Here is a 15,918-nt window from a genome sequence, read left to right as displayed (position 1 = left end):
CATGGCTCACGGGCCCAGCCGCTCCGCGGCACGTGGGATCCTCCCAGACCGGGGCGCGAACCCGGTTCCCCTGCATCGGCAGGCGGACGCGCAACCACTGCGCCACCAGGGAAGCCCCTAATATTTTAAAATATTTATTTATTTGGTTGCTCTGGGTCTCAGTTGTGGCTCACCAGCTCCTTAGTTGCAGTATGTGGGCTCCTTATTTGTGGTATGTGAACTTAGTTGCAGCATGCATGTGGGATCGAACCCAGGCCCCCTGCATTCGGAGCACAACCAGGAAAGTCCCTAAATATCATTGTTAATAATAGTTGTTCCTTGTGAATAATTTGAGTAAATGTGAAAGATTTTACATCATTTTAAAATTTAGATCAAAACAATTTCCGTTTTAGCGCCCCCTTGTGGTAGATGATATGTGGACTCCTGATGAAAGTTTTGAAACCATGTAAATTTCTCGGCTTATGTTATGTGGAGATCTGGTATATGTTTTCCCTGGAAGTCCAGAAGCTTAAAATGATAAATCAGTGGACTTACTGCCCAAGGGTGTTATGTCTAAAACAAAGTCTGGGGCAGTGAACACTTTTTAATTGTAATGCTACTATTTTCCTCTTATTGCTTTTATTTGTTTAATACTCATTTAAAAATATGTTATTTGAATAGGTTAGGGAATAAAAGAAAAGTTCTTACACATCAGTTTATAGTCTACCTGAGGAACCAAGATACTTACTGAGCAAACAATTTAGAGATCAATTTCAATCTGTTATGTAAGAGGGCCAGTCTTTCTTAAATATTGCTTTCATTCTATCAATCCTTTGCTCTCAAATTGGGACTTCTAGTAAAATAGGAACTGCCAGATTAGACTAGCACCTTTTCCTGTCACTGTCTGTTCTGAATAAAATTACCTTGAACACAGCATTTTAAAACTCTGCATTTTTTCATTTTCCAGATGAACTAATTTATGCTTTTTAACCTGTACAGCTTTCCACCTGCACCTCCACATTCTAGCCATAAGCCACCTATTTACTTGCTGACTCAGTTGCCATCAGACCTACACCTGTAATCCTTCTGCCTGTCTCCAGTTCTGCATACCAGCAGCCTCCTGGACAAGTCCACATAGCAGGCACCTCAGATACAACATGTCTAAAACTGCATGCATCACTTGCCCCCATTACCTGCCCTTCACTCAGTGTTGCCATCTTAGTAAATGGGATCACCATCCTACTGGCTGCTCAAGCTAGAAACCTGGGAATAGGTTTCTACAGCAAAACCTTTTGTCCTATGTTGTTTGTTATACCTTTTAATTACCTCTTTTTTTTGTTTGTTTGTTTGTTTTTCGGTATGCGGGCCTCTCACTGCTGTGGCCTCTCCCGTTGCGGAGCGCAGGCTCCGGACGTGCAGGCTCTGGACGCGCAGGCTCAGTGGCCACGGCCCATGGGCCCAGCTGCTCTGCAGCACGTGGGATCTTCCCGGACCGGGGCACGAACCCACGTCCCCAGTATCGGCAGGCGGACTCTCAACCACTGCGCCACCAGGGAAGCCCTAATTACCTTTTAAATATTGAATCCATTTCTCTCCATTCTCACTGTCAACATCATCTTGATTAGACTAGTTTAGTAGTCTCCAAACTGGTGTATGTGTAACTCCCCAATTCTGTTCTCTGTTCCATAGCTGGATTATTATTTAAAAAAAAAAAAAAATTTATTTATTTATTTATTTTGGCTGCATCAGGTCTTCGTTGTGGCCCACGGGATAATTTAGTTGCGGCATGTGAACTCTTAGTTGCAGCACGTGGGATCTAGTTCCCTGAGCAGCGATTGAACCTGGGCCCTCTGCATTGGGAGCGTGGAGTCTTAGCCACTGGACCACCAGGGAAATCCCCATAGCTGGATTATTTTTAAAACAGCCATTCTGATCAGGTCTTTTCCCCCCAAGTTGAAAAACCTTTCAATTACGTACTTCCATTTGCTCTTAACAGAAAGTTCACAGATCCCTAATTTTGTGTATTTATTTCTTTTGCTTCCCACCACCCAAAACAAAATCTATAAAAAGCAAACTAAAAACCCACAAAGCCTTTCGACTAACTTATCCTTCAAGTCAGCCTATTTATGCCATTTCCTAGGGTTTTTCCCCTGAATTTCTCTCCCTCTTGCACCGTGAAACACTTCTTTTTTTTAAACACCCATTAAACTTGTAATTATTTGTTTTAAGGTAAATATCATATACTTACTTCATCAGATGAAGAACATAATAGCAACCCTGCAAATTGCACCCACTACATGCTGTCAGTGTTCGAAGCACTTTATATGTTTTAACTTGCTTAATCCTCACAACAGCATTTTGATGTAAGTACTGTCACCCCATTTTTCAGATGGAGAAGTTGAGGCAAGAGAGAGGTTAAGTAATTTATCCAGTATCATACAACTAGTAAGTGGCAGAATCAGAATTCAGTCCCAGGCATTGTGACTCCAGAATGTGTGCTTTTAACCTCCTTGGACTGCTTTTAATCTCTGACTCCTAAACCGCATTAGTTTCCTGTGGCTGCTGTAACAAGGCAAAGTGAGAGATTAATTTTCTCACAGTTCTGGAGGCTAGAAGTAAAAAATCCAAGGTGTCAGTGGGCCCACTCCCTCCAAAGGCTCTAGGAAAGAATTCTTTTCTTGCCCTTTCCAGCTTCTAGTGCCCAAGTGTTCCTTGGCTTGCTGGCAGCATAATTCCAATCTCTGCCAACCTCTGTCTCTTCAAGAAAGTCTAGGCCTTTTCTGTCAAGTGCCTCAAAATTCTTCCAGCCTTTTCCCATTTCCCAGTTCCTAAGACACTCTCACGTTTTTAAGTATCTGTTATAGCAGCACTTCCTTTCCCAATATCAAAATCTGTTTTAGGGGACTTCCCTGGTGGCGCAGTGGTTAAGAATCCGCCTGCCAACGCAGGGGACACGGGTTCGAGCCTGGTCTGGGAAGATCCCACATGCCGCGGAGCAACTAAGCCTGTACGCCACAACTACTGAGCCTGCGTGCCACAACTACTGAAGCCTGCGTGCCACAACTACTGAGCCTGCGCTCTAGAGCCCACGAGCCGCAACTACTGAAGGCCGCATGCCACAACTACTGAGCCCTCGTGCCACAGCTACGAAGCCCACATGCCACAGCTACTGAGCCCACGCTCTAGAGCCTGCAAGCCACAGCTGCTGAGCCTGCATGCCACAACTACTGAAGCCCGCATGCCACAACTACTGAGTCCATGCTCTAGAGCCCACGTGCCACAACTACCGAAGCCCGCATGCCACAACGACTGAGCCTGCGCTCTAGAGCCCACGAGCCACAACTGCTGGGCCCACGTGCCACAACTACTGAGCCTGCTCTCTAGAGCCCGCGTGCCACAACTACTGAAGCCCGCATGCCACAACTACTGAGCCTGCGCTCTAGAGCCCACGGACCACAACTGCTGAAGCCCGCATGCCACAACTACTGAGCCTGCGCTCTAGAGCCCGCTAGCCACAACTACTGAGCCCACGTGCCACAACTACGGAAGCCCTCGTGCCACAACTACCGAGCCTGCACTCTAGAGCCCGTGAGCCACAACTACTGAAGCCCGCGTGCCTACAGCCTATGCTCCGCAACAAAGAGAAGCCACTGCAGTGAGAAGCCCGCGCACTACAATGAAGAGTAGCCCCCGCTCGCCGCAACTAGAGAAAGCCCACACGCAGCAACAAAGACCCAATGCAACCAAAAAAAAAGTTAAAAAATTAAATCATAAAAAAAAAACATGAAATCAAAATCTGTTTTAGTTTCCTAGGCCTGCGATAACAAATTGACCATAAAATGAGTTGTTTAAAGCAACAGGAATTTATTCTTTCACGATTCTGGCGGCTAGAAGTTTGAAACCAGTGTCAGCAGGATTGTTTCTTTCTGGAGGCTCAGGGAGACTCTGTTCCATGCCTGTCTCTTAGCTTCTGGTGGTTGCTGGCCTTCCTTGGTGCCTCCTGGCTCATAGGCAAAGGCCCATGACTCGAATCTCTGTCTCCATCTTCACATCACCTTCTCCACGTGTCTCTTTGAATCCTCTTCTCCTCTTGTAAGGATAGCAGTCATTTGATTTAGGGCTCACCCTAAATCCAGAATGATTTCATCTCAAGATCCTTAGCTAATTACATCTGCAAAGACCGTATTTCCAAATAAGGTCACATTCTACGGTTTCAGGTGGACATACCTTTTTGTCAACCCACCACACTAGTGCTCCTCACTCTTAGTTTCTGTGGGTTTGTTTAGAAATGAAACTCAAAACTTACTGTTAGTCATTAACCTCTTACTTATCTTGCCTAAGTAAAAGCCAAACAGACTTTAAAATGTAGGCATATAATCTGTAAGTTTGCTGTTAATTGTATTTTTGGCCCATATTTTCATTCCATTCTGTCCTCCCCTGTCACCCTATCAGCTCCTTGAGCTGATCAGTGACTTCAGGGAAGCCAGGCCAGTTTGGGTGTGCAGAAGGAACGTTGTAGAGACAGAGCTCTGTAGAAACCAAATTCTAACCCCATAAACAAAGGTACTTACAAATTGATGTATATTCATATAGGAAAGCAGTTGTCACTTTTACAATTAGAACAGATAATCTTGGTTATATAAACTGTGTAAATGTGCCCAAGTACATCAATATTAAAACTTCTTTGAAAGCATTAGCTGTTATTGTTCACTCAGTTTTGCTACTTTATGCTTTTGATGAATTTATCCTTCTGTAGCTTCGAGAAGAAAAAAAATGGTCATTGTTGAGTATTATCTTTGATGAGCAGAATAAAAAATAGAGCTATTTTTACTTTTTTTTAAAATTTAATATATATTTTTGGCTGCGTTGGGTCTTAGTTGCGGCATGTGGGATCTTTCGTTGCGTCTTGTGGGCTTCTCTCTAGTTGTGGCATGCGGGCTCCAGAGCGCATGGGCTCTGTAGTTGCGGCATGCGGGCTCAGTAGTTGTGGGCGCGGGCTTAGTTGCCCCGCTTCATGTGGGATCTTAGTTCCTCATGTGGGATCTTAGTTCCCCAACCAGGGATTGAACCTGTGTCCCTTGCATTGGAAGGTGGATTCTTAACCGCTGGACCACCAGGGAAGTCCCCAAATAGAGCTGTTTTTAGAGGGACATTGACAAAACTGTACATTTAGGGGAAGAATATCAAGGGTAGTGACGACTGGAAAACATGCTGTATGAGGAATGGTTAAAGTATTTGAGCATGTTTGGCCTGAAAAGAAGAAAAATGGTAAAATTATAGATGTTGTAAAAGAGTTGAAGGACTGTGTGTGGAGGAGGTGTTAGGTTTATTTCAGAGAATTCTAGCAGGCAGAATCAGGATGGATTGGTGGAAACACTAGGTGTGTGTCATCTCTTAAAAGGAAAAAACTTTCTAACAGAGCAGTTCCAATCTAGAATGGACTGCCACCATATGAAGTTGTGAATTCTCTGTTAAGATGAAAATTAAGATTAAAATTAAACTTAAGTGTTCTCTGTTAAGATGGAAATTATGCAGATGCCAGCATGGGCTAAGTCAGTCAACTGATAAGAACCCTTTCAGTAGCCTGTGAGTTGCTTGAAAAATTGGACAGAATGTCCATTTAATTAAATTTGTTCCCATAGCATCTCACTTTCATGTAGAAATCTTATGCTTATAAGTTGTTTCCTACCCAAAAAACGTTTTTATGTAGAATGTTTTTCTTGTTCCATTGCAATTTATAGATATTTCTGAATCAAGAGGAAAAAAGCAAACAGTTAAGGAAAGAATTTGATATCTTTAAACAGAGGAAAAATCCTTAAGATTGAAATCTTAGAAAACAAAGAATTAGGCTGTCCTGTAACTCTTGTGCTCGGTCAAAGCTCACTATGTACTTTTTATTTATTTATTATTTATTTTTGGCTGCATTGGGTCTTTGTTGCTGCCTGCGGCTTTCTCTAGTTGCAGCGAGCGCGGGCTACTCTTTGTTGCGGTGCTCGGGCTTCTCATTGCTGTGGCTTCTCTTGTTGCAGAGCTCAGGCTCTAGGCGCACGGGCTTCAGTAGGTGTGGTATGTGGGCTCAGTAGTTGTGGCATACGTGCTCAGCCACTCCACGGCATGTGGGATCTTCCCGGACCAGGGCTTGAACCCGTGTCCCCTGCATTGGCAGGCGGACTCCTAACCACTGTGCCACCAGGGAAGCCCCTCAGTATGTACTTTTATGATTTGATATTGTCACTTAATTAGATTTTTATTATGGTATTACCTTTTGAAAGCTTTTTATTACTTTTTATTATTTATTTATTTATTTTTGGCCGTGCTGCACAGCTTGTGGGATCTTGGTTCCCCGACCAGGGATTAGACCTGGGCCCTCGGCAGTGAAAGCACGGAGTCCTAACCACTGGACTGCCAGGAAATTCCTTATTAATCTTTTTTTTTTAAATTAATTTAATTTATTTATTTTTGGCTGCGTTGGATCTTCATTTCTGCTAGCGGGCTTTCTCTAGTTGCGGCGAGCGGGGGCTCCTCTTCGTTGGGTGCGCGGGCTTCTCATTGCGGTGGCTTCTCTTGTTGCGGCACGCGGGCCTCAGTAGTTGTGGCACGTGGGCTCAGTAGTTGTGGCTCATGGGCTCTAGAGTGCAGGTTCAGTAGTTGTGATGCACGGGCTTAGTTGCTCCACGGCATGTGGGATCTTCCTGGACCAGGGCTTGAACCTGTGTCCCCTGCATTGGCAGGCGGATTCTTAACCATTGCGCCACCAGGGAAGCCCCCTATTAATGTTTTTATTTAGAGGATTCTTTTTTTGTTTTGTTTTGTTTTGTTTTTTTCCGGTACGCGGGCCTCTCACTGCCGTGGCCTCCCCCGTTGCGGAGCACAGGCTCCGGACGCGCAGGCTCAGCGGCCATGGCTCACGGGCCCAGCCGCTCCGCGGCATGTGGGATCCTCCCAGACCGGGGCGCGAACCCGGCTCCCCTGCATCGGCAGGCGGACGCGCAACCACTGCGCCACCAGGGAAGCCCTATTTAGAGGATTCTGACATCCTTAACATTTTAAATTGGAGTAGACCATTGTTATCACTCAGTCATAAAAAGTCAGTAGAAATACCCACTGTAGAGTGAAATCTAGAGCAGCTTAAAAAAATGATTTTCAGAAATTTTTGTAAAAAGCTTCTAAGAGAAATATATTAATATCATATATCAGCAGATGCTGATTTGAAAGAGGGAAAACAGGGACCCTTTATTAATCTCTTTTTCTTTAAAATTTTTGATAATTTTGATATCCTTTTATTTATCCATGATTTAACATATCCCTTCTTTGTTCAGAATTATTGAACGTCTCATTGCTGGAATTCTACATTTCAATTTATATACTACCTTACTAGTAACAATAATATATTGTATTTATTGATCATTAATGATGTTTTCCAGACACTATGATAGATGCCTTATTATAATACCTTTATTTACCTTATAATTTCTTACAGTGTCCCTCAAGACATGTGCTGTTATCCCCATTTTACCAGTGAGGTGAATAAAATGTCTCAGAGGCTCAGAGGAGTTGTGTCTTGTCCACGTTCACATATCTCATTTAAAGCCGTATCTTTCTTAAAGTGCTCTTCTTTCAGCTTCGTGAGTTTGCCTTTGAGCAGACAGGAATGTTAGACTCTTTCTTGTTAGGTACCTCACACACACTCCTGAATTCTGAATGAGAGAAGAACTGAGTCACATATGTTTCTCGAAGTCTAGTCCTGTACATTAATTTGCCTTGTGTTTTTAGTTATTAGTGTTGAAGTCTCCACCTCCATTACAAGTAACTGGCATCTTCAGAGAGATTTAAGCAGGAAAAGAAGCTGCTGTGCTCTTCTCTCCAGTTTGAGCTTTGATTGTCTGTTAAGAAAGAGAGATGAGGCATTGTTACTTGATTGAGATGACTCCTACAGGGACCAGAATTTAGCAGAGCATTTACAGCATTTGGATGGAAATGTTTCTAAACTATAATGTGAACCTGCTCTGTACCTGCCAAGTACTGAACATAGTTTAAATATTTCTGGTTAAAGTTCTGCTCCTCGTATTGTTACAGTGATGATCTTAAAGTTGATTGAAGTGTAACCAAGACTGTCCTCCACCAAGTACTCACACGCTCTGAATTTTAAGGTCATGTTTCTGCATGTCATGTTTTTAGATATGTTTCTTTGCTGCTATACTAATTCCTCTCTTCCCACTACTACAAGCAAATTATTTTATCCTAAGCTGCCATGGGCTAGGAAATCAAAATAATTAGAGGTTCAAATAAAATGAGTACCTTGAGTTTGAATGAGACTTGACAGGATCTCTTATGAGCAAATATACTGAGCTTTAGTGTACAGTCTTTGTGTTGTGTGTTTTAACTTCCACTGGATAGATAAAATTGTCAGGTAAGTGCCATTTTGTCTAACATCAGTGTTTTTGTGCTTTTTTAAACAGAGAAGAAGATACAGAAAATGAAAATGAAAAGAAAATTTGGTACTACAGCACAAAGGTCCAGCTTGCAGAATTAATTGACTGTCTAGACAAAGATTACTGGGAAGCAGAACTCTGCAAAATTCTAGAAGAAATGCGTGAAGAAATCCACCGGCACATGGACATAACTGAAGACCTGACCAACAAGGCTCGGGGCAGTAATAAATCCTTTCTGGCGGCAGCTAATGGTGAGAGGGAAATTTTCTTATTTTACTTTTTGTTACATTTCTTGGTATGAAATCACTACAAAATATGAAAATATATTAAAATTTTCAAGTATGGTTATTTTATTTTAATTCTCTATATTTCATTTTCTCAAGAGAACCTTGTTCATCCTAACATAAATTAGGGATCCTATGCATTTTAGTGTTTTGTACCTTGCCTTGCTCATTACTGATATTCCCCAAAGTATATTTGTTTGTTTCTTTAATTCAATAATTTTATTAATAAACCTTTTAGGGAGTCCTATTTTTAATTATGAGAAATGGTGTTCCTTTAAAATTTACTCTTTGCTCTCTTTTTTTCTAATAAACTTTTAATTTTAGAATAATTTTAGAGTTACAGAAAAGTTGCTAAGATAACAGAGAGGGTTTCACATACCCTGCAGCATGCTTCCCCTATTGTCAACATCTTACATTAGTGTGGTACATTTGTGATCACTGATGAACCAATGGTGATATATTGTAATGACTTAAGTCTGTACTTTAATCACATTTCCCTAGTTCTTATCTAATGTCCTTTTCCTGTCTCATGATCCCCTCCAGGACACCACATTATATTTAGTTATCATGTCTCTCTAGGTTCCTCTAGACTGTCACAGGTTCTCAGCCTTTCCTTATTATTGATGACCTTGACAGGTTTTGAGGATTGCTGGTCAGGTATTTAATAGAATGCCCTCAATATGGATTTGTCTCATGTTCTTCTCGTAGTTAGCCTGGGGTTGTGTATTTTGGGGAGGAAGACCACAGAGGTGCAGTGCCCGTCTCACCATCTTATCAAGAGTACCTGCCAGCAACGTGACTTATCACCACTGATGTTAACCTTGGTCATCTGGTTGAGGCGGTGTTTGTTAGGTTTCTCTATTGTAAAATTACTCCTCCCACCCATACTGTGCTTTTGGGGAGAAAGTCGCTACGCACAGCCCACCTTTAGGCCGTGAGGAGTTATGCTGCACCTCCCTGAGGGGGCATTTATCTACATACATTGTTTGGGACGTTTCTGCACAGGAGATTCGTCTATTCTTCCTTTATTTATTCAGTCATTTATATGAGGATGGACTCATGGATATATATTTTACACTTTGGGTTATAGTTTATTTTATTTTATTTATTTATTTAATTTATTCTTGGCTGTGTTGGATCTTCGTTGCTGCGCGTGGGCTTTCGCTAGTTGCATCGAGCGGGGGCTACTCTTTGTTGCGGTGCACGGGCTTCTCATTGCGGTGGCTTCTCTTGTTAGGGAGCACGGGCTCTAGGCGCGCAGGCTTCAGTAGTTGTGGCTCGCAGGCTCTAGAAGAGCGCAGGCTCAGTAGTTGTGGCGCACGGGCTGAGTTGCTCCGTGGTACTGTGGGATCTTCCTGGACCAGGGCTCGAACCCGTGTCTGCACCTCCCTGAGGGGGCATTTATCTACATACATTGTTTGGGACGTTTCTGCACAGGAGATTCGTCTATTCTTCCTTTATTTATTCAGTCATTTATATGAGGATGGACTCATGGATATATATTTTACACTTTGGGTTATAGTTTATTTTATTTTATTTATTTATTTAATTTATTCTTGGCTGTGTTGGATCTTCGTTGCTGCGCGTGGGCTTTCGCTAGTTGCATCGAGCGGGGGCTACTCTTTGTTGCGGTGCACGGGCTTCTCATTGCGGTGGCTTCTCTTGTTAGGGAGCACGGGCTCTAGGCGCGCAGGCTTCAGTAGTTGTGGCTCGCAGGCTCTAGAAGAGCGCAGGCTCAGTAGTTGTGGCGCACGGGCTGAGTTGCTCCGTGGTACTGTGGGATCTTCCTGGACCAGGGCTCGAACCCGTGTCCCCTGCACTGGCAGGCGGACTCTTAACCACTGCACCACCAGGGAAGCCCTTGGGTTATATTTTAATTACTACCTTATTTATTTTGTTGCTCAGCATTTTGCTTTTAAAAAATTCTTTGCTTTTTAACAGATATGAATGCATATGATATTTTTTAAAAGTAAACAGTACAAAAGATTATAACACTGAAGAGTCAGTCTCTCTCCTTCATAATCCCCAATTTTACCTTCCTTTTTTCAGAGACAGCCATTAATGCCATTGTTAAACATCCTGCCAGATATAGTTTGTGCATGTTTAATAAGTATCACCTGTGTTTTCTAACAGTGCCTTTTAATCTTAACATAGATAACATGATTAGGTAAGACTCTGATAGTATACTTAAACTGCCTTGTTCTCTTCTTTTACACATATTGATACTATCTGCTATACATATAATCCTATTAATTTCCTCCATTTTCCAGTTACTGAAAAAGTCCCCTAGTCTCTATTTGCTTAAAAATAGAATTTTTATATTTAATAAATATATTTAGTTCAGCTGTATCCAAGCTTGTTCTCATATATTCGACATCAGTATTCTCTTGAATTCATGATTATTTTTGGAGAACAATATTCATGGTGTCATATACAAATACTGTTGCACACAAATACACTTTGTCTTCAGAAACTAGCAGACTTAGTTAGCAAGGATTATATTTATTCATATCTGGTAGTTGGAAGTATTTTTTTAATTAGATCTGTTTTTTAAAATGTGTGGTTTTTCCATCAGATAAGTTTTACTCATCAGAATTCTTTGAGGAGGTTGGTAATTGCAGTCATTGATATAATCCCTTTCTCACTCCCTCCCCTCTGTACTATAGATCAAATAATAGGAAGTTTTATTAATTTCAGCCAGGTTACTACCCCTGTTAATTTCCTTTCATGAATCCTGGCATTCACACTGACAAATCCCTTTTTCTCTCTTGCATTCTCATCTTTAATACAATCATAAAGAACCATGCAGTCCCCTAAAAAGCAATGGGAAGTGTGTCTGTTTTTTTGTGTTTTTTTTTGCGGTACACGGGCCTCACTGTTGTGGCCTCTCCCGTTGCGGAGCACAGGCTCCGGACGCGCAGGCTCAGCAGCCATGGCTCACGGGCCCAGCCGCTCCGCGACATGTGGGATCTTCCCGGACCGGGGCACGAACCCGTGTCCCCTGCATCGGCAGGTGGACTCTCAACCACTGCACCACCAGGGAAGCCCGGGAAGTGTGTTTTTATCAAGTGTTAAATTAGAAATATTTTTTAGAGTGAGCTTGTCTGTGTGCAAAATTGTATATGTAGTATCAATTAAATAAAGAACAAAGCCAACATAGGAATGGATAATCAAAATGTTTAGTGGCCTGATTTGGGGGAATGTAAAACTAAAAATAAACATGCAGAGGAATTGGTTAATTTCATTTTGGATTATAATGTGATGGAACACTGTACATTGGAGAATTACTTAAGGTACCATGCAAAAACATTACCTGGGTCATTGAGGTACTTAAATTCTCTTCCTCAGAATAACCAACTGGGTGAATAACCAGCTTTTATCAGTAAAAAATAACCAATTAGCATAGTAGGATTATAGTTAGTTTCTTTTTTATATTTTTCAATTTTTCTACAATAAGCATATTATATTTCAGTATAATTCAGCTTGTAATGTACTTTTTAAAATTTTTATTTATTTATTTTTAGCTGCATTGGGTCCTTGTTGCTGCGCGTGGGCTTTTCTCTAGTTGTGGCGAGCGGGGACTACTCTTCGTTGTGGTGCACGGGCCTCTTGTTGCAGAGCATGGGCTCTAGGTGCACGGGCTTCAGTAGTTGTGGCATGTGGGCTCAGTAGTTGTGGCTTGTGGGCTCTAGAGCGCGGGCTCAGTAGTTGTGGCACATGGGTGTAGTTGCTCCCCGGCATGTGAGATCTTCCCGGACCAGGGCTCGAACCCGTGTCCCCTGCATTGGCAGGCGGATTGTTAACAACTGTGCTACCAGGGAAGCCCGGCAGGCGGATTCTTAACCATTGCGCCACCAGGGAAGCCCTGTACTTTTAAAAATTAGTTAAACCTTCCGTAATAATCAAAAATAGCAGAGAGAGCTTTGAGCGTTAGGGCACAGTATATTCTTAGAAAGTTGGTTGGCCAAATCTTGTGTGCAGCTACCCTCTTAATACAACTGGAGTTAATTTAAATAAGGTAAACTGCACCTTGGATTTAATGGTGAGATCTAGACAAAAAGTGACATTTTTCTTCTCTTTTTTTCTTTTTTCTTCCCCCCTTCCCACCTTTTTTTTTGCTAAGGTGCAACCAACCTGATACTAGAGGTGGAGGGATTCACAAGCATTGAAAATTGATGGGGAAAAGGGGGAAGCTAACATTTTTGAGTACCTACTGTGGGCCAGGTGTTCATCTAGTTGTTATACAAGCCTTTATTCCTCTCAGCAACTTTCTAAGGAATGTATTGGCAGTGAATTAAACATTGAGATAGAAGAATTTCCCATTAAAACACTGGTCTGCCGTCATTACCTTTATTTGCTCTCTCTGGAAACCAAAATCTTGGCTATGATAGTTTAGGAGCATCCAGCCCAGGTAAATACCCAAAATAATGTCTAGCGGTGTTCTTTAACTTGGGATTTTATGAGATTAAAAAAACAAACTACTGGGCTTCTGAAATAGCCAAGAATAATTTGCAGTATCATAGCAGTGATTTCAGAATCACAGCTCATCCTTATGACTTTACATTTTTAACTTCACAAATAGCATAAATCCTTTCAACTTTTAAGCCCTCTGGTTTTTATATACATATATGACCACTGTAGGAGAGTTTAATTCTATTTTTTAGTAGTTGAATTTTTCTGTTTTTTCCTAATATTTTTTGAAAATTTTCAAATATACAGAAGGTGGAAGAATTATACAATAAATACCCATAAGCCCATCATCTAGATTCTACAATTTATTATAGCTTTGTAACTGTAAATTGTTTTATCATATACCTTTTTGGTGACTGTGTTTTATAATGCTTTATTTTGCTTGCTTGAAGGAAGTTTATTTTTGAAATAAATTTTTCTGAGAGGAGATGATTTTTAAAGTTTGGTAGGTTAATTCTTTCTGTTTAATTTTGAAATATTCCTGCAGAGTATAGAATGTTTATAGAATATGCATATTTATTGTAGATCAGATACAACCTAAACTGATGATTTTTTCTTTCATCCCTTAATGTTTTTTTCTCCCCCTGACCTTTTTGGTCTATTTTTCTTATGGCTATGAGTGCCATAGGTTTTGAACTGAAAATACAGACATATAGACTGATAAATATTTGTATACTTGATAGAGTAGGCAACAAGATAGAATATTTGAAATTAGAACCTTTATAGAAAATCAGAGATCTTTGGTCATCCTACCTGTGCTTTTTATCTAATTTAGATGATCTAATTTGTAGGTTTTTAAAAAAATGTTTACTCCCCATTAAATGGCATGAGGGAAGTTGGGGTGAATGTGTAACATTTTGGTTTGGAAAAGCTGGCATTTGAAGATCAGGTGGGATCTCTGTTTGAAAGTAAGAAATAATATGACTCTAAGAAAAGCAAGTAATTGGTAAATAAATTTTCTTTTTCTAAATAAAAAGTTCTTTAAAAAAGAGTGATTGAGATACTTCCATTGATAGGTTTAGTGTACTTAGCAAGAGTAAATGCAGCTCGGGGAAATAGGAACTGAAAACAGTATAGATGTATTGATAGGTAAAAGGATATAAGGAAATGATGTAAAAAAGGATCCGGGGTGACTTGGATGACGTAGAAGACAGAAAATATACCAATTAGGATTCCTTCTGTTTGAAATTGTTGTCCTACAGATGTCCTTAGATGTTCATATAATCATTGGCTTAGAATTCTTACAGGAATTAGGAGTAGAGAAGTTGAGAGAGGGTAAGGAATTAACTCCAACCGCCTCAAAGGTAATCTCTTTACCAGAGAGGTCAGTGTTTTCCAGTGATGACTTTACAAGGTTTTTCTAATCCTAGGAAACCTACAATTTAGGAAATATTGATGAAAGTGAAGGTAGAGAACATTTAAAGAAAGGAAATGTAAACAAGGAAATTTAAAAATCCATGAAGAAGTACCATGGGTGCATGGCACTGGCATTAAAGATGTTTCTTCTTGTTTACAAACGTTGTACTCTAGTTGGTAAATTTATCTCTCATGAGAGTACAATTTAGCAATTCTGAAACTGGTTTACTGTGTATAACAGGATTGACCAAATAAATATATTGTAATGAAAACAGAACTTCTGTCAGAGAAGTTACAAAAAAACAAGAGAGCAATGCTTGAATGAACCGAAGTTACAAAAAAACAAGAGAGCAATGCTTGAATGAACCACACACGTACCCCCCCACACACACACAGATAGATACAGAAACAATAAAGATGTATATATACATAGGTTAGTGTACATATATACATTTTCTAGGTCTGTTGGTGCCCCAATAGTACCAAGTACACATAGTGCCCAGATCACGACCTAAATCTCATTCTCCAATTAAAAAAAGAATCAAGACTCCTTGAGAGATGGTGTATTCTAGGGCTGGGGCAGAGAAAATACAAGGTGAGTCTGGAACATCTTGCAGTGCTGGAAAGTAAGGAAGCACAGAAAGAAGGAAGGAGGGAAGGAAGTGTGTTTAAAGGATACAGGACTCATGTGTTTAAAGGATACAGGACTTACCTGGAAAAGCTCCCAATGGCCAAAAGCTGGACGGATTTGAGCAACAAAGTAAAACTGACAGTATTGGATCATAACCCAAAGAACATTATTAATATACAGGAGTCTATGCTGATATAACTTGTGGTCTGCACCTATGCCGTAGTATCACTCCACCCAAGTTGAAAGAAAATTAGAGCCATTAGGGATTTAGTGACTTTTAGAAAGTTATGGGACTTCAGAGAGAAATGTTTCCAAATGGGCCTGTTTTCTCATTTTACAGTGGAGGTCTGAAGATTTAGTAGCCTACCCCCAGGCTCACGTAGTTAATTCAGGTCAGAGCTGTGCTAGGTTCTGGGTCTGTAGGTTTTTGTTACTGTACCACACTGCCCAGACTGTGGGTCTATGTCAGCTTACAGGTTTTCTCCTATGGCAGAGGATATCACAGTAATCTACATCAATCTCAATTTTAAAAGATAGACTAATTTTTCTTTCTTTTTTTAAAAAAGAAATTAAAGCCTATATTAGCATGTATTTTCTAGAAGTGAAGATAACCAAATCGACTGAGTTCTCTAAACATCAAAATGTTACTGGTAATCTTGATCCTTATTTCATAGTTCTTAATGCTTTTAGCAAATTTATCTTTAATAACTTGTATTGAAACTCTTAAGTGGCATTTGTAGTACTTTTATACTTGGTATATATGGAA

At 40.7% G+C, this 15,918-nt stretch overlaps 1 protein-coding gene across 15 annotated transcripts in view; it reads left to right on the top strand.

Annotated features, from left to right (window-relative positions):
* BPTF (bromodomain PHD finger transcription factor) overlaps positions 1-15,918 on the top strand; it is a 144,742-nt gene that overhangs the window by 42,851 nt on the left and 85,973 nt on the right. For all 15 annotated transcript variants that reach the window (XM_007125971.3, XM_024130490.2, XM_024130487.2 and 12 more), the window contains exon 3: positions 8,439-8,662. In XM_007125971.3, the coding sequence (XP_007126033.2) occupies positions 8,439-8,662 (224 nt within the window). The remainder of the gene's footprint in view (positions 1-8,438; positions 8,663-15,918) is intronic.

This window comes from Physeter macrocephalus, chromosome 14 (assembly GCF_002837175.3).
Source record: "Physeter macrocephalus isolate SW-GA chromosome 14, ASM283717v5, whole genome shotgun sequence".
Lineage (NCBI taxonomy): Eukaryota > Metazoa > Chordata > Mammalia > Artiodactyla > Physeteridae > Physeter > Physeter macrocephalus.
Note: the sequence above shows the minus strand (reverse complement) of the source record. Positions and strands in the feature narration are given on the sequence as shown.